The sequence below is a fragment of the Chiloscyllium punctatum genome, chromosome 1, assembly GCF_047496795.1.
Source record: "Chiloscyllium punctatum isolate Juve2018m chromosome 1, sChiPun1.3, whole genome shotgun sequence".
Taxonomy (NCBI): Eukaryota; Metazoa; Chordata; class Chondrichthyes; order Orectolobiformes; family Hemiscylliidae; genus Chiloscyllium; species Chiloscyllium punctatum.
The window spans coordinates 157,677,981-157,702,463 of NC_092739.1; the positions used below are offsets into that span (position 1 = coordinate 157,677,981).

Sequence of the window (24,483 nt, forward strand, 5' to 3'; positions counted from 1 at the left end):
ACCCTCTGAGTTAAAAAGTTGCCCCTTAGGTCCCTTTTAATTCATTCCCCTAGTTCTGGACTCCCCAACCCCAGGGAAAAGACCGTGTCTATTTATCCTATCCATGCCCCATGATTTTATAAACCTTTATAAGGTCACCCCTCAGCCTCCAATGATCCAGGGAAAACAGCCCCAGCCTGTTCAGTCTCTCCCTGTAGCTTAAATCCTCCAACCCTGGCAACATCCTTGTAAATCTTTTCTGAACCCTTTCAAGTTTCACAACATCTTTCCGATAGGAAGGAGACCAGAATTGCACGCAATATTCCAACAGTGGCCTAACCAGTGTCCTGTACAGCCACAACATGACCTCTCAACTCCTGTACTCAATACTCTGACCAATAAAGGAAAGCATACCAAATGCCTTCTTCACTATCCTATCTAGCTGCGACTCCACTTTCAACTATGAACCTGCACTCCAAGGTCTCTTTGTTCAGCAACACTCCCTAGGACCTTACCATTGAGTGTATAAGTTCTGCTAAGATTTGCTTTCCCAAAATGTAGCACCTCACATTTATCTAAGTTAAACGCCATCAACCACTTCTCAGCCCATTGGCCCATCTGGTCCAGATCCCGTTGTCATCTGAGATAACCTTCTTCGCTGTCCACTACACCTCCAATTTTGGTGTCATCAGCAAACTTACTAACTGTACCTCTTATGCTCACATTTAAATCATTTATATAAACGATGAAATGTAGTGGACCCAGAACCGATCCTTGTGGCACTCCACTGGTCATAGGCCTCCAGTCTGAAAAACAACCCTCCACTACCACCATCTGTCTTCTACCTTTGAGCCAGTTCTGTATCCAAATGGTGAGTTCTCCCTGTATTCCATGAGATCTAACTTTGCTCACCAATCTCCCATTGGGAACCTTGTCGAACACCTTACTGAAGTCCATATAGATCACATCTACTGCTCTGCCCCTCCAGTTCAAGCGCAATGCATCCTTCATGTACAAGTCCCACCTTTCCCAGAAGGTACCCCAATGATCTCTGTATCTGAAGCCCTCCTTCCTGCACTAGCCCTGTAGCCATGCACTTAACTGCACTCGCTCCCTGTTCTTCACCTTACTGGCACATGGCTCCAATAGTAATCCTCAGATTACTATTTTGTTTGTCCTGCTTTTTAGCTTCCAACCTAACTCCCTGAAATCACTTTTTAGATCTTCCTGGCCTTTCCTCACGATGTCATTGGTGCCAATTTGCACCACGACTTCTGACTACACACCCTCCCCCTTCAGACTGTTGTAAACCCGATCAAGAGTTTTCAGACCCTGGCACCTGGGAGGCAACTTGGGTTGACAATTTGAAAATTATGCAAAAAGTTAAAACAGAATTTATGTGTTTATGTGCCGCAGGTAGATAAGTTAGTGAAGAAGGTGTTTGGTATGCTTGCTTTTATTGGTACAGGAGTTGGGAGGTGATGTTGTGGCTGTACAGAAAATTGGTTAGGCCACTTTGGGAATATTGTGTGCTAATCTGATCTCTCTCCTATAGGAAGGATGTAGAAATTGATAAGGTTCAGAAAAGATTTACAAAGGATGTCGCCAGGGTTGGAGGGGTTGAACTATAGGGAGAGGCTCAATAGGCTGGGACTGTTTACCCTGGAGCATTGGAGGCTGAGGGGTGACCTTACACAAGTTCATAAAATCATGAGGAGCGTGGATAGGATAAATAGGCAAGGTCTTTTCCCTAGAGTGGGCGAGTCCAAAATTACAGGGCATGGGTTTAAGGTGAATGATTTAAATGGGAGCTAAGGGGCAACTTTTTCAAGGAGAGGATAGTGCGTGTAAGGGGTGAGCTGTCAGAGAAGGTGGTGGAGGCTGGTACAATTACAAGATTTAAAAGGCACATGGATGGGTACATAAATAGGAAGGGTTTAGAGGGGAATGGCCAAATGCTGGCAAATGGGACTAGATTAGTTTAGTATGTATGGTCAGCATGGACAAGTTGGACTGAAGTATCTACTTCCATGCAATACATCTCTATAACATTTCAGACATGAACATAACCCTTTCCAACTTTAACAACCCATCCTTACCCAATGATTGTATATGCGTCTGGAGAACTATACATTGCTGTCTGTTCAACAAATTGGTTCTCTTGCTGGTTGTCAAAATCAATGCACAATCATCATCTTTGGAGTTTTCATCTATTTTTCTACTTTTTTCTTTATCTTCCTCATTGCCTTCATTGGTGTATAAGGCTGTATGATGCTCTGGTCAGACCACATTTAGAATATTGTGAGGGTTTTGGGCCCTGTATGTGCTGGCGTTGGAGGGGACCTAGAGAACGTTTACCAGAATGATCTCAGGATGAACAGTTTGTCATATGAGGACTTTGGGTCTGTATTCAATGGAGTTTAGAAGGATAAGGGGGATCTCATTAAAACTTACAGAATACTGAGAGACCGGGAGAAAGCGGATATGACGAAGATGTTTCCACTATCAATGAGAAACTAGGACCTGAGGGCAGGGCATGTACACAGACTTAGAACTGAGATGAGGAGGAATTCCTTCAGCCCGTAGGAGGTGAATCTGTGGAACACGTCGCTGCAGAAGATTGTGGAGGCCAAGTCATTCAGTGTATTTAAGAGAGAAATAGGTTCTTGATTAGTGAGAGAATCAAGGGTGACAGGGAGAAGGGAGGAAAATGGAGTTGAAAAATGTGGAATGGTGCCATGGAGGAACAAATTCAATTGGCTGAATGGCTTAATTCTGCTACCATATCTAATGATCTTACGGTGTGTCATAGAATGGTCTGAGCTGACCTCAGTTTCTCCTCATTGGCTTGTATAATCTGGGGGTGGTTGCATAATCAAGAAACGTTTGCTGGTGTCCAAACACAGAGGAACCTCAATTATTCAAATACCACTTATCCGAAAATCGGATTATCCGAAGAAGATCTCGAGGTCCCGATAGAAATATTACATTAAAGACGTGTTTCCAAGAGTGATCACGTCTTTTGTTTACAGAGATTAAACTAGCACCGTCTCCAAATGACTGATCTCCGACCCCCTCTCTTTCTCCCCACACTTTCCCTGGAGTTCTACAGAGGGGTGTACCCTAAACCACTCTCCCTTCCCCAGATAATCTGACCAACATTGTCCTGTACAGGGCAGAGATGGAACCTTTCAAAACATTGCAGTGAAAGGTTGTGTGTGTGTGTGTGTGTGTGTGTGTGTGTGTGTGTGTGTGGCTGTGTGTGTGTGTGTGTGGCTGTGTGTGTGTGTGTGTGTGTGTGTGTGTGTGTGTGTGAGGGTGTGTGTGGCTGTGTGTGTGTGTGTGTGGCTGTGTGTGTGTGTGTGTGTGTGTGTGTGTGTGTGAGGGTGTGTGTGGCTGTGTGTGTGTGGCTGTGAGTGTGTGTGTGGCTGTGTGTGTATGTGGCTGTGTGTGTGTGTGGCTGTATGTGTGGCTGTGTGTGTGTGTGGCTGTGTGTGTGTGTGTGTGTGTGTGTGGCTGTGTGTGTGTGTGTGTGTGTGTGTATGTGGCTGTGTGTGTGTGGCTGTGTGTGTGTGTGTGGCTGTGGCTGTGTGTGTGGCTGTGTGTGTGGCTGTGTGTGTGTGGCTGTGTGTGTGGCTGTGTGTGTGTGGCTGTATGTGTGGCTGTATGTGTGGCTGTGTGTGTGTGTGGCTGTGTGTGTGTGTGTGTGTGGCTGTGTGTGTGTGGGTGTGTGTGTGGCTGTGTGTGTGTGTGTGTGTGTGGCTGTGTGGCTGTGTGTGTGTGTGGCTGTGTGTGTGTGTGTGTGTGTGTGGCTGTGTGTGTGTGGCTGTGTGTGTGTGTGTGTGTGGCTGTGTGTGTGTGTGTGGCTGTGTGTGTGTGTGGCTGTGTGTGTGTGTGGCTGTATGTGTGGCTGTATGTGTGGCTGTGTGTGTGTGTGGCTGTGTGTGTGTGTGTGTGTGGGGGGCTGTGTGTGTGTGTGTGTGTGTATGTGGCTGTGTGTGTGTGGCTGTGTGTGTGTGTGTGTGGCTGTGGCTGTGTGTGTGGCTGTGTGTGTGGCTGTGTGTGTGTGTGTGTGTGTGGCTGTGTGGCTGTGTGTGTGTGTGGCTGTGTGTGTGTGGCTGTATGTGTGGCTGTGTGTGTGTGTGTGTGTGTGTGTGGCTGTGTGGCTGTGTGTGTGTGTGTGTGTGTGTGTGTGGCTGTGTGTGTGTGTGGCTGTGTGTGTCTGTGTGTGTGTGTCTGTGTGTGTGTGTGTGTGTATGTGTCTGTGTGTGTGTGTCTGTGTGTGTGTGTGTGTATGTGGCTGTGTGTGTGTGGCTGTGTGTGTGTGTGTGTGGCTGTGGCTGTGTGTGGGGCTGTGTGTGTGTGTGTGTGGCTGTGTGGCTGTGTGTGTGTGGCTGTGTGTGTGTGTGTGTGTGTGGCTGTGTGTGTGTGTGGCTGTGTGTGTGTGTGGCTGTGTGTGTGTGTGTGTGTGTGGCTGTGTGTGTGTGTGTGTGTGGCTGTGTGTGTGTGTGGCTGTGTGTGTGTGTGGCTGTGTGGCTGTGTGTGTGTGTGTGTGTGTGTGGCTGTGTGTGTGTGTGGCTGTGTGTGTGTGGCTGTGTGTGTGTGTGTGGCTGTGTGTGTGTGTGGCTGTGTGTGTGTGTGGCTGTGTGGCTGTGTGTGTGTGTGTGTGTGGCTGTGTGGCTGTGTGTGTGTGTGTGTGTGTGTGGCTGTGTGTGTGTGTGGCTGTGTGTGTATGTGGCTGTGTGTGTGTGTGGCTGTGTGTGTGGCTGTGGCTGTGTGTGTGTGTGTGTGTGTGTGGCTGTGTGTGTGTGTGTGTGTGGCTGTGTGTGTGTGGCTGTGTGTGTGTGGCTGTGTGTGTGTGTGTGTGTGTGTGTGGCTGTGTGTGTGTGTGTGTGTGTGTGTGTGTGGCTGTGTGGCTGTGTGTGTGTGTGTGTGGCTGTATGTGTGGCTGTATGTGTGGCTGTGTGTGTGTGGCTGTGTGTGTGTGTGGCTGTGTGGCTGTGGCTGTGTGGCTGTGTGTGTGTGGCTGTGTGTGTGTGTGTGTGGCTGTGTGGCTGTGTGTGGCTGTGTGGCTGTGTGTGTGTGTGTGTGGCTGTGGCTGTGTGTGTGTGTGTGGCTGTGTGTGTGTGGCTGTGTGTGTGTGTGGCTGTGGCTGTGTGTGTGTGGCTGTGTGTGGCTGTGTGTGTGTGTGGGGGGGGGCTGTGTGTGTGTGTGTGGCTGTATGTGTGTGTGGCTGTGTGTGTGTGTGTGTGTGTGTGGCTGTGTGTGTGTGGCTGTGTGTGTGTGGCTGTGTGTGTGTGTGTGTGTGTGTGTGGCTGTGTGTGTGTGTGTGTGTGTGGCTGTGTGTGTGTGTGTGGCTGTGTGTGTGTGTGTGTGTGTGGCTGTGTGTGTGTGTGTGGCTGTGTGTGTGTGTGTGTGTGGCTGTGTGTGTGTGTGTGTGTGTGTGGCTGTGTGTGTGTGTGTGTGTGTGTATGTGTGGCTGTGCGCGTGTGCGCGCAGGGCGGGGGGACAGTGCTGGATGAGGATGGAGTGGGCGGGGGGCGGTGTTGGTTGGGGTGGGGTCTCGCATGCTTTGTGCTTCTGCAGTCTCCTGAATGGTGAGCAGACTTTAAAAACTCCGAGCCCCTGAGGAAAGGTATTTAATCAATTAACTGAATAATCAATTATCCAAACGAAATAGTGCCCGCCCATCTCGATCAAATAATTGAGGTTCCCCTGTATTTGTATTTCCAACTTACATTCTCTGCTGGTGATCAGTAGCAGCCTACGTTTGTGTCTGTGTGTACCTTCCAGATCTTTTCTAGACTTTTCTGGATACCCCAGGAAATACCGAATATGTTAAATCTGTAAAGCCGCTCCTTCTCAATGATAAACAAGAGGTTTAGACCTTTTTTCTTGGGATCACTTGTCATCTGTGTTGTAAAATAAAGCTGTATACATTCTTTTGAACAGTTGTCATTCAGTACGGGTGTCACTGGTTGTTGTCCAATCCACAAAGAACTTTCTATTATCTTTGATTTTGCTTTAAAAACTTGGGACTGAACCTTGAAGACTGTGTCAATTATTTTTAAAAATGTTATTTCTGTTTATGTCCGTGGGAAAACAAAACAGACTGTCTGCCTGCAGCTGTTGTGAGGGATTGATATTTAGGAATCAAACATCAGGACCAGTTTACTGGACTTCTGCCTGTCTGCAGTGTCTTAGCTCACAAGTGGACAGTAGTTTTTATATTTATTTTAGTTCAGACATTTAGACATTTATTTGCTATTCAATGTTCCAACTAAGGATTATTATGGCAATCCTCACAAAAACCAAAGCTTGCCCCCTGTTAACTGGTTCCTCTGATGTCTTTGGCTGGTATGCAGTTGACCTTAAATTATTTAACTAAATACCTACCACCAGTATGTCCAATTGGTCTTCAATTGCTTTGCCAAATCCACCACCAACAAAAGCTGTTTTAAAGATGGCAATTGCTGCTAATTGTGATCTGATTTTAACTTCAACTGAGTGCCTTTACCACATAGACTAATACATCATGGAAACAGACCGTTCAATCTATCTCATCCACACTGACTAGAAATCCCAATCTGACCTAGTCCCATTAGGCAGCATTTGCCCTATATCCCTTTAAACCCTTTCGATATCCATCTAGATGCCTTTTAAATGTTGTAATTGTGCCCGCTTCCATCACCACCTCTGCCGGCAGCTCGTTCTATTACACACACCACCCTCCGCATGAAAGAGTTGTCCCTCAGGTCCCTTCAAAATCTTCCCCCCTCACCTTAAACCTCCAGTTTTGGACTCTGCTACCCTGGTAAGAAGACCTTGGCTATTCGCCCTATCCATGACCCTCATATTTGGTAGCATTGCAGTGATTCAAAGGTCTGGGATAATACCAATGAGACTTGAGTTCAGTCTACACCTTTCCATCTCTTATGAACCAAAGAAAACAACCCTGGTCTATCCAAACTCTGCTCATGGTTAAAATTCTCCATTTGCTGTCATTTTCTCATAATCCTCCTCTGTGTCATCTCTGGTGTGATTATAGCCTTGGAGTAATAAGAACTGTAGGCTGTAATCTAATTTTATTCAGTTTCTAACATCGCATCCCTTTCCATATTCTCTGAGTCACATTCAATGAAGGGAGGAGTCCTATACAGCTTCTTTGATCAGTTTATTTTCTTTCCTGCCTTCCTGGTCCCTTCAGGAACCTGCCCTCCAATGTCCTTATGTTCCTTCACACTTCTCAGTTTATCGTCCTGTTCATTGTCCATTCTCTTACATCGTCATAAAATGCTGCAGATGTTGGAAATCTGAAATTAAAACACAAGATGTTGGAAAGACTCAGCAGGTGAAACTTGAAAAGGTTCAGAAAAGATTTACAAGGATGTTGCCAGGATTGGAGGGTTCAAGCTACAGGGAGAGGCTGAAAAGGCTGAGGCTGTTTTCCCTGAAGCAACTGAGGGCCGACTTGATAGAGGTTTGTAAAATCATGAGGGGCATGGATAGGGTAAGTAGACAAGGCCTTTTCCCTGGGGTAGGGGAGACCAGAGCGAGAGGGCATAGGTTTAAGGTGAGAGGGGAAAGATATAAAAAGGACCTAAGTGGCAACTTTTTCACACAGACGGTGGTGCTTGTATGGAATGAGCTGCCAGAGAAAGTGCTGGAGGCTGGTACAATAGCAACATTTACAAGGCATCTGGATGGGTATATGAATAGGAAGGGTTTAGAGGGATATGGGTAAAATTGGCAAAAGGAACTAGATTAATTTAGAATATCTGGTTGGCATGGACAGGTTGGACCGAAGGGTCTGTTTCCATGCTGCACATCTCTTTGACTCTAAGTCTGTTGGTGTCTTCAAAGATGCTGTCAAATCTGCATCTGCAAATGCTGAATATTTCCAGCATTTTCTCTGTGTCTGTCTGTCTCTCTCTCTCTCTGTCTGGACTGAATTCCATTTTCTAGTTGTTTGCCCTCCTGACCAGCCCATTGATATCTTTCTGCAGCCTATAACTGCGCTATCAATCACAGGGCCAGCGCTCCTATGATTTACAAACCTCTTAATCATGGCCCCTAGATTTCAGTCTAAATCATTAATAGATACAAACATCAGCAGAGAAGCTGGTACTGCAAATCTGGAAGAAACTTTTGGTCACAAAATAAATACTTTTTGCCTGCGGTTACTGAGTCAGTTTTGCGTCCACCGAAATTGTCCAATTTAACTTTGGATCCCACAAGCTTTTAATTCACTGATCATTACACCATGTTTTTTGGGACTCTGTTGGAGACCTTGCTAAAATCTGTAAAAATGAAAAAAAACATAGTGGTAGATATTAGCCATGATCATATTGATTGATGCAGTAGGCTTGATGGTCCGAAAGGCCTATTCCTGCCTTTATTTCCAATGATCCCAATTCAGGGGACTGTCCCATATCCATGAAGCATGTCCTGTTTTAGTCATAGTTTTACAGGACACAAGAGGCCCTTCGACCCATTGTGTCCATGCCAGTCGTCAAGCACTGATTTTGTCTCATCCCATTTTCCAGCATTTGATGCTACCTGCTCTGGGGTTTCAAATGATCATCACAACTGTTGACCCTGTATTTATAATGGTTGAGTTTTTCGACAATGGGATTAGGGCTTCACTGGCCATCTCTCGTTACCCTGGTGAAGGTGGTGTTGAGTTGAGAAGGGTGGCGCTGGAAAAGCACAGCAAGTCAGGCAGCATCTGAGGAGCAGGACAGTCGATGTTTTGGGCATCAGCCCTTCATCAGGAATGTTGTGGGGGGAAGGGGGCTGAGAGATAAATAGGAGGGTGGAGGTTGGGCTGGGGCTGGAGGGGAAGTAGCTGGGAAAGCGATAGGTAGATGCAAGTGGGAGGTGATGGTGATAGGTCAGTGGGGAAGGTGGAGTGGATGGGTGGGAAGGAAGATGGACATGTGGGACAGGTCAAGATGGCTGTGCCAAGTTGGAGGGTTGGATCTTGGATGAGGTGGCGGGAGGGGAGATAAAGAAACTGGTGAAGTCGACATTGATGCTGTGTGTTTGGAGGGTCCTAAGACAGAAGATGAGGCGTTCTTCCTTCTAGCGTGAGATGGGTTGGATTTACCAATCACCTTCCCAACTACCTTCCCCCCAGCCCCACCTTCACCCTCCTATTTATCTCTCAGCCTCTTCCCCCTGCCCCCCCCCCCCCACATTCCCGATGAAGGGCTTATGCCCAAAGCGCGATTCTCCTGCTCCTCGGACGCTGCCTGACCTGCTGTGTTTTTCCAGCACCACACCTTTCAACTCTGATCTCCAGCATCTGCAGTCCTCACTTTCTCCCAGTGGTGTTGAGTTGCCTTCTTGAATCGTGCAGTCCTTCTGTGTAGATTCACAGTGTGCGCACCTCTCTCTATCGGTTCTGTAGTGTGAAAAGCAACTGCTACAGTCAGGGCAGCAAAATACCTCACCGTTCCACCTCCGCCCTCCCCCCACCAACACACATACACACAAACACACACGTGCGCACACACACACAAATACACACACACAAACATCACTCACACACACAAACACGCGCACACACACACACAAATACACACACGTGCATATACACACACGTGCACACGCACACACGCATACACACAAATACACACACACACTCATCACACATGCGCATACACACAAACATCACACACACGCATACATACAAACATCACACACACGCACGCATACACACACACAAATACACACACACGCATATACACACACACACGCGCATACACACACACACATCACACACACACACACGCGCGCGCGCGCATGCACACACATAAATATATACACACGCACACACACACACTGAATACCCTGCCTACTCCAAATTGTGGATACCTGATCACGTCCTACCACTCCACTCCTTTGATCAGGTCAACACCTCACCCCCTTCACTGAAAATGACACAATCCTGACCTCCCACAGTCAGAGGCATCACTCCCTCAAACCAGTCCCCTCCACCCCCCCACCCTGTCCCCAACACCCCAGCAGTCTGCACAGAAAATGCCCCCTCCCTCCTTTTTGTGGTGCCCACGGGGAAAAGCAATCCTTTTTGGTTTTCCCTCAAGGGCTGACACAGGTCCCTAATCCATCAACGTCTGCCCTCAGTATCCGAAGGAGAGATGTGAGAAATGTTCAATTGGCAGACGGGCCGAGGGAATGAGAAAATGAGGAACAAATTGTGAAGAGGAAACAATAATGAAAAGAAGCAGAAACTGCAGTCACTGATCGAGCTGCATATCAATGAGCTTTGGAGATGGATTGAGTTTGCCGTCAAACAAACATCTCGGGTCCTTTTAGAAATAAGAAAAATGAAGAGGCATATTTAAATTCAAATGAAACATCAGGTTGTTAATGGATTTTTCAAGCACTATCTTTGTGTAATGATATTTTTCTGATAGTATCAGTCTCCTGAATGTACAAAAGCCCAGACATTAATCCCTAGAGTTGAACCAAGAGTTTGAAAAGAAGCAGAAGCTGATCTGTGAATTTTTTTTTCTCTCTCTCGTAATAAGCTGTTGGGCAAATGAAAGGTTGACACATGAGTGTTCGTAATGCTTCAGTGATAAAGGAATCAAACGATATTTAATGACAGGCAAGCTGAGGGGATTTACCAGCAAGTTCATAAAATGCCGAGAAAGGTAAAGAAAGTAAACTGACCTCAACCCAAAGAAACTTGTTCCCCCAACACCCGATTGCTCCTGTTAAGGCATGCAGTATTCGGGGAATGCAACTCTGTCAGAGGTGCTGCCTTTAGACAGAGGCATTTAGCAAAGGCCCCAACAGCTTGCTTGTTACATATAAACACTCCCTTGACATTGTTTAGACAACATTCATAATATTCCTGTCCAATATTTATCCCTCAATGAATATCACAAAGACAGATTATCTGGTTGTTGCAGCATTGCCATTTATGTGAACATTGGCTGCTGAACATTTCCTGCGTTGCTACAGGTGACGAGAGCGCCATTGGTTGGAAGGTGGTTTGAGATGTGTGGTGGTCCTGCAAAGTGCTATATATATGCAAATCTTTTCTCTTCCCGAACACATTACAGTGCCAGTTGGAATGATGGCAAAGCAGAAATAGTTTGCACTTCTGTGTGAGTCTGGAGCAATTAAAGTGGCATAACTATACAGACTGGGAACAAGTGTCGCCTACTGGGCCAATTGACTCTGCTGCTCCACTCAGCATGATCACACCTCACCTCAATGCCATATTCCCCTTTCTCTCCTTACCCATGATGCTCTTAATGTCGAAACATTTATCACACTCCTTGTAAAATATACATAAGTATGTTATGCAAAGACATTAAGAAAAGTGTTGAATATTTTCTTGATATGGTACAGTTTCGGCCATCGCACTACAGGAAGGATATGGAGGCTTTCGAAATGGTGCAAAAGAGGTTTACCAGGATATTTCCTGATTGAAGTATATAAGCTATAGAGAGAGGTTGGATAAACTTGAATCATTTTCACTACAGATTTGGAAGTTGAGGAGGCGACCTGATAGAAGTGTATAATATTACGAGAGGCATGGACAGGGTGGATAGTTGGATGCTCTTCCCAGGGCAGAAATGTCAAAAAATATGGGGTATGGGTTTAAGGTGAGGGTGAAAATTTAAAGGAGATGTGCAAGGAAATATTTTTTTCCTACAGGGCGTGGTAGGTGCTGGAACTTGCTGCCGGAGAAGGTGGTAGGAACAGATACAAGAGCAATGTTTAAGAGGCATTTAGACAGACATCTGAATAGAGGGATGTGAATTGAGTGCAGGCAGATGGAATTAGTTTTGAATGGCAACATGGTTGGTGCAGTATGATGGGCCAAAGGGCCTGTTCCTGTCCTGTACTATTTTATGTATGTATGTTATGAACACTGTGGAAGGAATGTGTGCGATGTAAAAACAAGTTCCTGAAACTCATTGTTCTGTTCAAGCACTAGGTGAAGGTGTTTGTAAATGACAAAGCACTTGGGGTGGGGGGGAGTGTTGGTGCAGAGATTGGGAATGTGTGTGTGTGTCTGTGTGACTGTGTGCGTGTGTATGTATGTGTGTGAGCACGTGCGTTTATGTGTGTCTGTGAGTGTGTGTGTCTGTGAGTGTGCGTGTGTGTGTCTGAGAGTGTGTGTGTGTGTGTCTGTGGGTGTGTATGTGTGTCTGAGAGTGTGTCTGAGAGTGTGAGAGTGTCTGAGTGTGAGAGTGTCTGAGTGTGTGTGTGTCTGAGTGTGTGTCTATGTGTGTGTCTGTGTGTGAGTCTGAGTGTGTGTGTCTGTGTGTGAGTATCTGTGAATGTGTGTGTCTGAGTGTCTGTGTGTGTCTGAGTGTGTGCGTGTGTGTGTCTGAGGGTGTGTGTCTGTGTCTGTGTGTGTCTGAGTGTGTGCGTGCGTGTGTGTGTGTGTGTGTGCGTCTGAGTGTGTGTGTGTGTGTGTGCGTGCGCGTGTCTGAGTGTGTGTGTGTGTGTGTGTGCACGTGTCTGTGTGCGTGTCTGTGTCTGTGTCTGTGTCTGTGTGTGTGTGTGTGTGTGCAGGCTTCTGTACCTTCTCTCCGATGGTAGAGGTTGTAGAAAAACCTTGCCAGGGTGGGATGGATCTTTAAGAATGCTGGTGACCTTTCCTTGACAACAGGCCTGGTAGATGGATTCTATTGGTGGGAAGTTGGCCTTTGTAATTGTCCAGGTCGAGTTCACCACTCTCTTTAACCGTCTCTGATCTTGAAAGGTACAGTTGCCATACCAGGTAGTGAGACATCCAGACAGGATGCTCTTGATAGCGCACTTATACAAATTGGGAAGGGTATTCGTCGTCTTAACATTAGGATATCTGCTCAATAAGACACGTATTACAATCAGTTTTTCACCAATTTATATTGTATATTCCTGGAGGGTAAGTCAGTTTTGTCCACAGAAAGTTGCTTTCTAGTGAGAAGAGGGTGCAACAGTCAGCCAATCCCGACCTTCCACTGGCTTCACCAAGGCCTTGCCAGTCAATTACTAAAGTTAAATCATTCAATAGTGTTCATCAACAGTTCTTAAAAGAAAACTCTCTCATTTTAAGAACATGATGAGAATATTTGGAGCTTGCTGCTATGTGGAAACATTGAGGAAGATAGCATTAATGCACTGAACAAGTGGCTTGATGTATGAGTGAGGTAGATGGTAATAACAAATATGTGGATACGGTATTGGAAGAGGTAATTATAGAGAAGAGGTTTGAGTAAGACCTCACATGAGTATTCGAGCTGACTAACATGTTCCTGTGTATACCAGCCTTTGCGCTTGGGTCTGAAACTACTTGTACATGTGGAGGGCAAGAATCAATGCAGACAATATTTCTGATCCCAGGGATTAATTTTGTGTTTCTTTTTTGGCTCTCGGATCTTCAAATCTCCCCATGGGTCTTGTTAACTGAATGTCAGGAGGGTGTCAGAGGGGCAATATAGAATATGCATTCCTCCAAAATGCTCTGGGATGTTTTGCCTCGTTAATAGCGCTGTATAGATGCACATTATTATTTTTTCCTCAATCTTCTGCTGTCCTTGCCCTTTCAGAACAAGGTCTTCATTCACCGGGGAAAGGAATATGAACGGAGGGAGGATTTCGAACATATGCTGCTAACGCAGTTTCCAAATGCAGAATTGATGAAAACAACATCGCCCCCTGGGGATGAGATCAAGAACTCTCCTGGACAATGTATCCTTTTACCTAAAACACTCAGAGGGGTCAAAGTGCATCGAGAGCAGGGAACGTGGGCGGGATACGATTAATTGTCTGGGGTAAAATGAGAACGAATTGTGGGAAACGTTCAAAGCAATTGTTCAAACTTTTGTAACAGGCCACACAGAAAACAAAACTCCAGGTGGCCAGACAGAGCTTGATTTTATTAAAGGGGAACTCGCGTTTAACCAATTTGTTGGAGTTCATTTAAGAAGTAACGGGCTGTGAATAATTCTATTCCTGACGAAGGGTTTTTGCCCGAAACTTTGATTTTCCTGCTCCTCGGACGCTGCCTGATCTGCTGTGCTTTTCCAGCACCACTCTGATCTAAACTCTGGTTTCCAGCATCGGCAGTCCTCGCTTTTGCCTTGTGAATAAGGAGAAGCAACGGATGTACTGTCCTTAGGTTTCCAAAGGGTATTTAATAAGATGTCACATTAAAAATTAATGTGGAAAATAAAGCCTCTTGGTGTAGTGGGCATGATTGGAAGATTAGTGAGCTGACAGACAGCAGCCATAAATGGGTCTCTTTGTTTTTAGTTGGATAGATGTAACGAATAGTGTGCAAAAGGGTCTGTGCTGGGACTGCTCAACATTTTACAATTCATATAAATGTCTTTGATGAAACGACCAAAGGTGTGTTTGCTCATGACTCAAAGATATGGAGGAAAGTTAAATTGTGGAGAGGAAATAAGGAAACTACAAAGGATTAAAGATAGGTTGAGTGTTTGGGCAAAGATCTGGGAAATGGAGTAAAATGTGAGAAAAATTGTCAACTTCAGCAGGAAAATCTAAAAAGCCAACATGTTATTGCGATAGTGTGAGAGTGCTGGACTCAGAAACCAAGGTTCTCAGTCCTGAGTTACAAAACATTAATATACAGGTGCAATAGGTAATTAGGATAGCCGATAGTTACCGCTTATTATGAGGGAAATTAAATACAAGAGTCGGGAGGTGATGTTTCAGTTACACAGTGAGACCATATCTGGAGAACTGTCTACAGTATTTACTATTTACGCAATAATTTAACTGTACGGGAAGCAGTTCAGGGATTGTTTTCTAGATTAATACACTGGGGAGAACTCCCGAGCTCTGCTATAATTTATAGGAATATAAGAACAGCAGCAGGCCATTCTGCCCCTCATGTCTGTTCTCGCATACTCTCTGAGAGGCCAGATGAAGCTTCAAGTCAAAACCTTTCCAAACATACAGCCCCGCTGATAGTGCTGCACTCCTTCAGACATGTGCTGGAGGGTTTGTTCGGATCTAACCTGAACCTTCTGACTTTGCGGAGGAAGTGTTACTGGAGTGGCTAAGGCCTCAGGTACTTGATACAGCAGAGTTATAGCAGCTGCTGAAAGCCACATTCACGACCAACATGCTTCTTCGGGATCCTCCACCTTTCGAACTGATTCTTTCTCCTTTCCCTCGGTGCAGCTACAATGCTGCTGCCCCCTTGTGTTCACTTCCTTCACTGCAAACCATGCCAACAGTTGTTCAGTGCTTCACTGTGCAGCCAATCCTGGGTGAACAGCCACAGTTTCACAACAAGAATGTCCCGGAGCAGATCGTAGGGTAAGTTCTCCACTGCAGCTGACAAGTTATGCCAAATGGAAGTGGTAGGCGGGGTCAGTTAATACTGTCGTACACTCAGCATGGTTGGATCACTGGGACAAGACACTTCCTGTCATGTCTCTGCCCCCATTTTCCCATGAAGCCATGTGGTCATGGGGGCGGTCAAGAAAAGGATGGAAAGCTGGAGCCTAAAGTTTAGTCAGGTCATTTCACCTTTGTCTAAAGTCAAGGGTGCAATTGGCTGGCCTAGGCTCATTGGTCATACAGTCAAAAAGGTCATACAGTCCAGCATGGAAACAGGCCTTTTGACCTAACTTGTCCATGCTGCTCAGTTTTCACAATTAACCTACTCCCATTTTGGGAGTTTGGTCCATATGCCTCCATCATATAGAGTGTAGTTGTGTAGTAGTGTAGCTGTCCAAATGATTCCTAAATATCAAAAATGTATTTGCTTCCACCATTTCCTCAGGCAACTTGTTTCAGACACTTATCACCCTCTGTGTGAAACAGTCGCTCTTGGGGACTCTTTTGTATCTCTCCCCCCTTACCTTAAACCTGTGCCCTCTAGTTTTGGACTCTTCGACCATGGGGATAAACTGTTGGTTATCTCCGTTATCTACACCTCTTATGATTTTTTTTTAGACCTCTATAAAGTCACCCGTCAGCCTCCTATTCTCCACGGAAAATAGTCCCTCCCTATCCAACCTCTCCTTATAACTCAAACCTTCCAGTTCAGGTAGCATACCAGTAAGTCTTTTCTGTCAGAATCTTAAAGTGCATCTCTTGCTTTCATCTCACAAGTTTTTTTGTCCCTTACACCCCTCAGCTTCTTCAAAGCTAATAATGTTTCGAAGTTCAGCTACTCTAGACCATTCAGAAGGGGGCCGAAGGACCCTGACAATGAATTTGCTGTAAGTACCTCTTTATCTATTACCTTGGAATCACAATTTGGTGTAGTCCATTCAAGCCACTGATTATTTGCACTGTTTAATTTGGGAGAATCGTTCTTAGATTTTTCTGCCTATGCAGCGTCCATCCATCTTTGTCAATTAAAGATAAGGTTGGCATTTATGCAGCTTGTTTCTCTGATTATGTTTTAAAGCCAGTGTAGCCTTTTCACTGCTGTAATACACAACAACCCATTTGAGCACAGCAAGATCCCATGAACAGCAATGTCATTATGAGTGGACATTTGGCTTCAATGACTTAGTTTGAGGGATAAATGTCGGTGCTGGGCACCGGGGAGAACTCCTTCACTCTCCTTCAGAATGACTGATTAGATTAGATTACTTACAGTGTGGAAACAGGCTCAACAAGTCCACACCGCCCTGCCAAAGCGCAACCCACCCATACCCCTACATTTACTCCCTACCTAACACTATGGGCAATTTAGCCTGGCCAATTTACCTGACCTGCACATTTTTGGACTGTGGGAGGAAACCGGAGCACCCGGAGGAAACCCACACAGACACGGGGAGAACGTGCAAACTCCACACAGTCAGTCGCCTGAGGCGGGAATTGAATCCGGGTCTCTGGCGCTGTGAGGCAGCAGTGCTAACCACTGTGCCACCGTGCCACCCACTGATGTTTTGATGTTGATTTGAGAGGGTAGACAGGTCTTGAATTTAATTATCTCGGTACCCTCAGTACTTCAGGGAAGCAGCTGTCTGAATTCTGAGGTCAAACCACTGGAATGGACATGAACATCGTATTTCCCCGGCCAATGTAGCCCAACCTTTTACCATGTAGCAATCATCAAGAAAGCTACTGATTTCTCGGCTGTTTGATACCTGACTCTTCATCAGAAGGAAGGAGATTGGAGCTCCTGCTTTTCATTTAGTCTTTATAAGGGTTATTTCATCGCCAATTGGTGGAGCTCAAATTGAATACCACATTTCCTCTACTTCAACTGCATTTTTTTTTTGTGCAATTCTGGTCTCCCTCCTATCAGAAGGATGTTGTGAAGCTTGAAAGGGTTCAGAAAAGATTTACAAGGATGTTGCCAGGGTTGGAGAATTTGAGCTATAGGTAGAGGCTGAACAGGCTGGGGCTGTTTTCCCTGGAGCGTCGGAGGCTGAGGGCCTTATAGAGGTTTATAAAATCATGAGGGGCATGGATAAGATAAATAAACAAGGTCTTTTCCCTGGTTGGGGGAGTCCAGAACTAGAGGGCACAGATTTAGAGTGAGAGGAGAAAGATTTAAAAGGGACCTAAGGGGCAACTTTTTTACACAGAGGGTGGTGCATGTATGGAAAGAGCTGCCAGAGGAAGTGGTGGAGATGTATATAATTACAACGTTTAAAAGGCATCTGGATAGGTATGTGAATAGGAAAGGTTACAGAAACATGGGCCAAATGCTGGCAAATTTGAATGTGGACTGCTGCTGTATCTGAGGAATTACGAATGGTGCTGAACATTGAGCAATCATCGGCGAACATCCCACTTCTGACCTTAGGATGAAGGGAAGGTCATTGATGAAGCAGCTGAAGATGATTGGGTCTAGGACACTAACCTGAGGAACTCTGCAGAAATGGCCTGGAGCTGAGGTGACTGACCTCCAAGAACCACAACTATCTTCCTTTGTACTAGGAATGCTCACTGATTCCAGTTTTGCTCGGGTCCCTTGATACCACACTCGGTCGAATGCAACCAAGAGGTGTCACTCTCACCTCACCTCTGGAAGCCAGCTCTGTTGTCCATCTAGCAAGTAACTCACCTCCCCAGTGCTGTCCACAACCTATAAGACACAAGATAGGAATATGCTGCTACACTCTTTGCCTCCCTGGCTGAGTGCAACTCCAAGAACACTAGAAGCTGCTGATGGTCCATAGCACCTCATGGATGCCTAGCCTTGAGTTGCCAAATCTGGTTAAATGATTGGCATCCTATTCATCACCCTCAACATTCATTATCTTCGCTACTGACGAGAAGCACTGCAGTAACTCATCAAGGCTCCTCTAACAGCACCAACCAAACCCATGGCTTCTCCCACCTACCAACACCACTATCTACAAGTTCCCCTCCAAGCCACTCGCAATCCTCACATTGGTATTCCTACAGCGACGCTGGGTCAAATCTCTGAAACCCCCATGCTGGCAGCACTGTTCCGTACAACACGGGGGACTGCAGTAGTTCAAAGAGGCAGCTCACCACCACCCTTAGAGGAATGAGCAATATTAGCCAGGCTCTCGTTCCATCAACAAAGGACTTTTTAAAAAACAATGTCAGAACAGCAAATCAAACATAACCTTGAAGGGCGGAACAGTCTGAGGGGCTGAAGGGCCTAAAACTCTAACCATTCCAAGCACTCTTACGCTTTCATGATTACTCTGGCTGTTTGAGGCTGATTGCATCTTAAGTGGTACGCTCCACATCTATTCTGTTTGTTTTCCAATGCTGCAACAACAGAGCTCATTAAGAGGACAGAGCCCACGCTGCTGTTTCGCTGATCAAACACTTTGATTCTATCGCATTCGGCAGCTTTTCACTGAACACCATCACACCAGGGATGCTCTCTGAAACACTTGCCCCTCATGAAGATGTGCTTCTGTTAATGATTTTCACTCCGCGCTGCTTACAGATCCCCAGGAATATCATGTTGGCACCTGCCGAAGAGCCATTAATTAATCCTTGTGAGCAAGGCCCTCAGTGTTAACCCTTTCACTGCGGCCTAGCGTCACCCATTCAGCCTGCTGCCTCCCGTCAGCTTCTGTCCTGCACTACCTGTCCTGCTCCAAGGTGACCTTGTTGGGGGGGGGGCAAAAGACAGAGGTGTGAAAAATCGCAATAAGTAAATGTTAATAATCTGTGGTGTGAAGTGAAAGTATTTAAATATGTTAGCCTTTACGCCTACAATTTTCGCAGCTGACAGTCTTACAAGAGGCTGGGAAAGAATCATGAAATAGCTATAACAGTCTTGAGGGCCAGAGGGTAACACCAGTTTTCAGAGTGTTCGAATTGAATTATTAAGTATTCGTAATGAAGTGAGAACGTTTGCACCTGTAAGCATTGAATGTGCGGTCCAGTTGTGGGAGACCACCTTCCCCCTCACCAAACTTAATTCCAGCCAATAGGAATGTTCTGGATGTTCATAAAGCATAGAATAGAATCCCTACAGTGTGGGAACAGGCCCTTCGGCCCAACAAGTGACCTTCCAAAGAATAACCCACCCAAACCCATTCTCCTACCCTATTATCCTATATTTACCCCTGACTAATGCATCTAACCCACACGTCCCTGAACACTATGGGTAACTTAGCACGGCCAATTCATCTAACCTGCACATCTTTGGATTGTGGGAGGAAACCAGAGCACTTGGAGGAAACCCACGCAGACACAGGGAGATTGTGCAAACTCCACACAATCAGTCACCCGAGGCTGGAATCGAATCCGCTATGAGGCAGCAGTGTTAACCACCAAACCATCGTACCGCCCAACCTTTGGGAGGTTCCTAAGGTGTTCCATCACCATTGGTTTCCACAGGCAACCCCTACTCAGCAACCAACCCATCAAAGACCCTCAGATATCAGTAAGCCCTCACTCCCTCCTACTGCTCAAACAACATTAACATCAGGTTTCGGTGCTGGTGTTGGACTGGGGTGGACAAAGTCAGAAGTAGAATGACACCAGGTTATAGCCCAACAGGTTTATTTGAAATTGCAAGCTTTCGGAGTGCTGCTCCTTCATCAGGTGAAGTCATTACATCAGGTGAACATTAACATCAGGACAGAGGTAAGGAGGGCCTCAAATCTGACTGAATCAATGGACAATTCTTCCTGAATGGGCCTCCCACTCCTGGCAGAGATGTGTTCAAAGGGAGTTTCTTCTTATCTCTAAGGGAGATTGGAATAATGATCAACATCCTGGAATTAAAATTGACCAGAAGTTCAACTGGACCCATTGCATACATACAATGGCTACAAGAGCAGTTCAGAAGCTAGAAATACTGCAGTGAGTAACTTACCTCCTGACTCCCCAAAGCCTATCCACTACCTACAAGGCACAAGCCAGGAGTGTGATGGAATCATTCACTCAGTCATTCACATATTGCTGTTGTAGGGGCTTGCTGTGCACAAATTGACTTCCACTTTCCGTGCATTACAACAAGGACTAAACTTCAGAAAATACTCCATTGGCTCTGACAGCTCTGAGAGGTCCTGGGGTCATGATGAAAGGTACTACATCATTACAAGTTTGTCTTTGAAGTGAAACACTCCAGAACAGAGGAGTATGAAGTTATAAGTTGCAGAAACAAGAGTGAATCACTGGGTGGAGCACGCGTGCTGGAATACTCCCCACTTGCCTAGATGGGAGCAGCTCCAACAACACTCAAGATCCAGGACAAAGCAGCCCACTTGATTGGCACCACATCCACAAGCATCCACTCCCTCCAGCACCGACGCTCAGTAGCAGCGGTGTGTGCTATCTACAAGATGCACTGAAGAAATTCACCAAACATCCTCAGATCGCACCTTCTAAACCCTCAACCATCTCGAAGTAAGGTGAAGTCACCATTGTCTTATCAGAGAGAGGGAGATGACTGGTGATGTTTCAACCTGAGGGTCACCACACCCTGGGTAGGGGGAGAGGCTGAGGAGGTGAGCTAACCAAGAAGTACAAAAGCCACATGGGAAGCACCACCCTTTGCAAGCTCCCCTCCAAGCCACTCACCATCTTGACTTGGAACTATGTCACCATTCCTTTATTGTCACTGGGTCAAAATCCTGGGATTCTCACCCTGACAGCATTGTGGGTCAACCCAAAGCAGAAGGAATGCAGCAGTTCAAGAAGGCAGTTCACCGCCACCTTCTCAAGGGGGCAACTAGGGGCAGGCAATAAACGCTGGCCCAGCCGGTGACACCCACATCCCACAGAGTGAATAAAGAAAAACATATACATGTCTAACTCCAGATAAAATCCAGAGGAGCTTTGCCTGGTTGCAGATCCAGCCAATTGAGCTAACTAAGAGGTACAAAAGCAGTAATGGGAACACCTGCAAGTTCCCCTCCAAGCTGACTAGTAAGATAATTAGGCAAGGTAACACCTCTGGGACACCCGGACCAACCAACCCAACCATCCCATAGCCCAACACTTCAATTCCCCCTCCCACTCCACCAAGGACATGCAGGTCCTTGAACTCCTCCATCGCCGGACCATGGCAACACGACGGTTGGAGGAAGAACGCCTCATCTTTCGCCTGGGAACCCTCCAACCACAAGGGATGAACTCAGATTTCTCCAGTTTCCTCATTTCCCCCCCTCCCCCCACCTTGTCTCAGTCAAATCCCTCGAACTCAGCACCGCCTTCCTAACCTGCAATCTTCTTCCTGACCTCTCCGCAGCCACCCCCACTCCAGCCTATCACCCTCACCTTGACCTCCCTCCACCTATCGCATTCCCAACGCCCCTCCCCCAAGTCCCTCCTCCCTACCTTTTATCTTAGCCTGCTGGACACACTTTCCTCATTCCTGAAGAAGGGCTGATGCCCGAAACGTCGATTCTCCTGCTCCTTTGATGCTGCCTGACCTGCTGCGCTTTTCCAGCAACGCATTTTCAGCTCTGATCTCCAGAGTCTGCAGTCCTCACTTTCTCCTCGAAGATTTATCTAGCACCCTCAACTTTGCTACACCACCTCAAATGCATTTCACAGTGCATATGAAAATTTAACAAGGGTCACTTGAAAAGTTATTTGAGCAGATGAACATAAGCTTGGCTGGTTTTAAGGAAGGTTTAAAATGGGAAAGAAAGATAGAGAAGAGGAAATTCCTCAGCTTAGGAATTATGCAGCTGAAAGCATAGCTGCTATTTGGATCAATGATTAACATCAGGAAGGGTCCAAAATTGGATAAATACAGTTGCTGAGATATTACATCCACTGTATGCACTGTACTAACCAGCTCCCACCAGTCCTATAGCAGTGCAACTGTAGGTATAGAGACAAAAACATCGCAGATGCTGGAATCCAAAGTAGACAAGCAGGTGGCTGGAAGAACTCAGCAAGCCAGGCAGCATCAGGGGGTGGAGAAGTCGATGTTTCAGGTGTAATCCTTCTTCAGAACTGTATGGAGCCACAGTCATTTCCTCATTAGAGAGAAACAATTGGTATGTCTAGCTCAAGAGGAATCACTCCAGAAGTGTGGGGATAGGTCTTCAGGAGCCAGTGTAAAGATTAAACCTGTACTATCAGCTCTGGCCTCTCGCTCATAATCAAGTCATCTAGCCAACTGAGTTAGTTTATCCCCAATGCTCTGGAATTAGTCAAAAGCAAATCACCATGACTTTCAGCCCTGTGTAACAGCACGTGTGCTCCACCCAGTGGTTCACTCTTGTGTCTGCAACTTATAACTTCACACTCCTCTGTTCTGGAGTGTTTAACTTCAGAGATAAACTTGTAATGACTCAGTGCCTTCCATCACGACCCCAGGACCTCTCAGAGCTGTCAGAGCCAATGGAGTATTTTCTGAAGTTTAGTCCTTGTTGTAATGCGAGGAAAGTGGAAGTCAATTTGTGCACAGCAAGCCCCTACAACAGCTAATGACTGAGCGAATTATCTATTTATTGCCGCACATGTCTTGAAGATACATGAAAAGTGTTTTGTCACCACAGTTCAGAGCCCTTTTGAGTTACAATAAGGATAAAAAGAAATTACTTAAATAAGAGTTTACCTTCTGTTCACACTGGGGCCTCAAATATGGCTTCAGGGCTTCTCCTAATCTTCATAGAATCCCCAAGGTGTAGAAGCAGGCCATTCGGCCCATCAAGTCCAAACCAAGCGTCTGAAGAGCACCCCATCCAGCCCCACCTCTCAACCCTATCCCTGTAACCCTGCATTTCCCATGGCCACTCCAGTGAGCCTGCACATCTTTGGATTGTTGAGGGGGTGGGGGGAGCCTGTGAGAGGTGATCTCTTTGAAGCACATAGGATTCTTCATGGGCTTGACAGGGTCAATGCTGAGAGGATGTTTCCCCTCATTGGGGTGTCTGGGACCGGAGGGGCATAGTCTCAGAATAAAGGGGCGCCAATTGAAGAGTGGGATGAGGAAGAATTTCTTCTCTCAGACGGTTGAGAGCCTTTGGAACTCATTGTCACAGAGAGCTGTAGGGGCAGAGTCCTTTTGTGTATTTAAGGCTGAGAGAGAGAGATTCTTGATCAATTGGGGAATGAAGGGTTATGCAGAAAGAGCAGGAAATGAGGGAAGTTGGATCAGCCAGGATCCTATTGAATGGCAGAACAGGGTCGAGAGGCCTACTCTTGTTCCCATTTCTTACAGTTTTATGGTTGCTATGTCTCACTTGAGAGATGACTGGTGATGGTTTAACCTGAGGCTCACCCCACTTCAGGTGAGGGGCGAGATCAAAAATGTGGGACCATCATGTTGGCCCCTGTCAAGTGTGGGAGCCCATGCTGGCACAAACCAGCCTTCCAGCCATCTGAGCTAACCAACCCTTAAGATCATTTGTACTGGCATCACTAATCCACTCAGGGGAGTGCTGAACACTCTGCACTGGGCATCCTTGATCTTAAGCCTGAAATTCAGTAATTATAAGGCCAGCAATTGAAAACACCAAAAGGTTGCCTTGATTTGAAGGTCTCGGATGTCCTTGTGAGGACAGAGGCTCCACCCTCTTCAAATAAGGTCAAGGAGAGAAGCAGAACTGTCCATCATTAATGACAGGTTCCTGTAGGCCTCAGGCCTGAAGGTGGATCCACACTTCTGCTTTCCCCCCAGGACCTCATATTAATAGCAACAGGGCAGCGGAGGATTGATTCAATTCTATTTTCCTGCTCAATCTGGACTGAGGTAGATTTTGGTGAAATCGTGGAAAAAAAGATGGAGCAACTAAGGTGGAAGGAAAGTTCTCAAATAGTTGGCTAGATGGGAAGGAGGCCATTGTATCTGCTCTGGTTCTAGTTGGCTTGTCCCATTCTCCTGCTATTTCACTGATGAACCAGCAATTGTTTTCTTCAGGCTTGTCAACCTCCCTTTAGAGAACCATGGTTTGAGTGCCTCTGCCAGACTCTCGAGCACTCCATTCAAATCCGAGTGCTCACTATGGACAAAAGCTTTTCCTCATGTGACTGTTGCCCATGTCTCTTAGTAATCACCTTCAGTTGGTGCCCAACATTTCTATGAATAATTTCTCCCTGTCTAATTCGTCCGGGTTCTTCATGATTTTTACC

General features: G+C 46.2%; 1 protein-coding gene across 2 annotated transcripts in view; it reads left to right on the forward strand.

Annotated features, from left to right (window-relative positions):
- Positions 1-24,483, forward strand: part of LOC140481344 (dedicator of cytokinesis protein 2-like) — a 1,260,160-nt gene that overhangs the window by 1,201,004 nt on the left and 34,673 nt on the right. For both annotated transcript variants that reach the window (XM_072577382.1, XM_072577391.1), the window contains exons 41-43: positions 13,563-13,704; positions 15,222-15,303; positions 16,130-16,214. In XM_072577382.1, the coding sequence (XP_072433483.1) occupies positions 13,563-13,704; positions 15,222-15,303; positions 16,130-16,214 (309 nt within the window). The remainder of the gene's footprint in view (positions 1-13,562; positions 13,705-15,221; positions 15,304-16,129; positions 16,215-24,483) is intronic.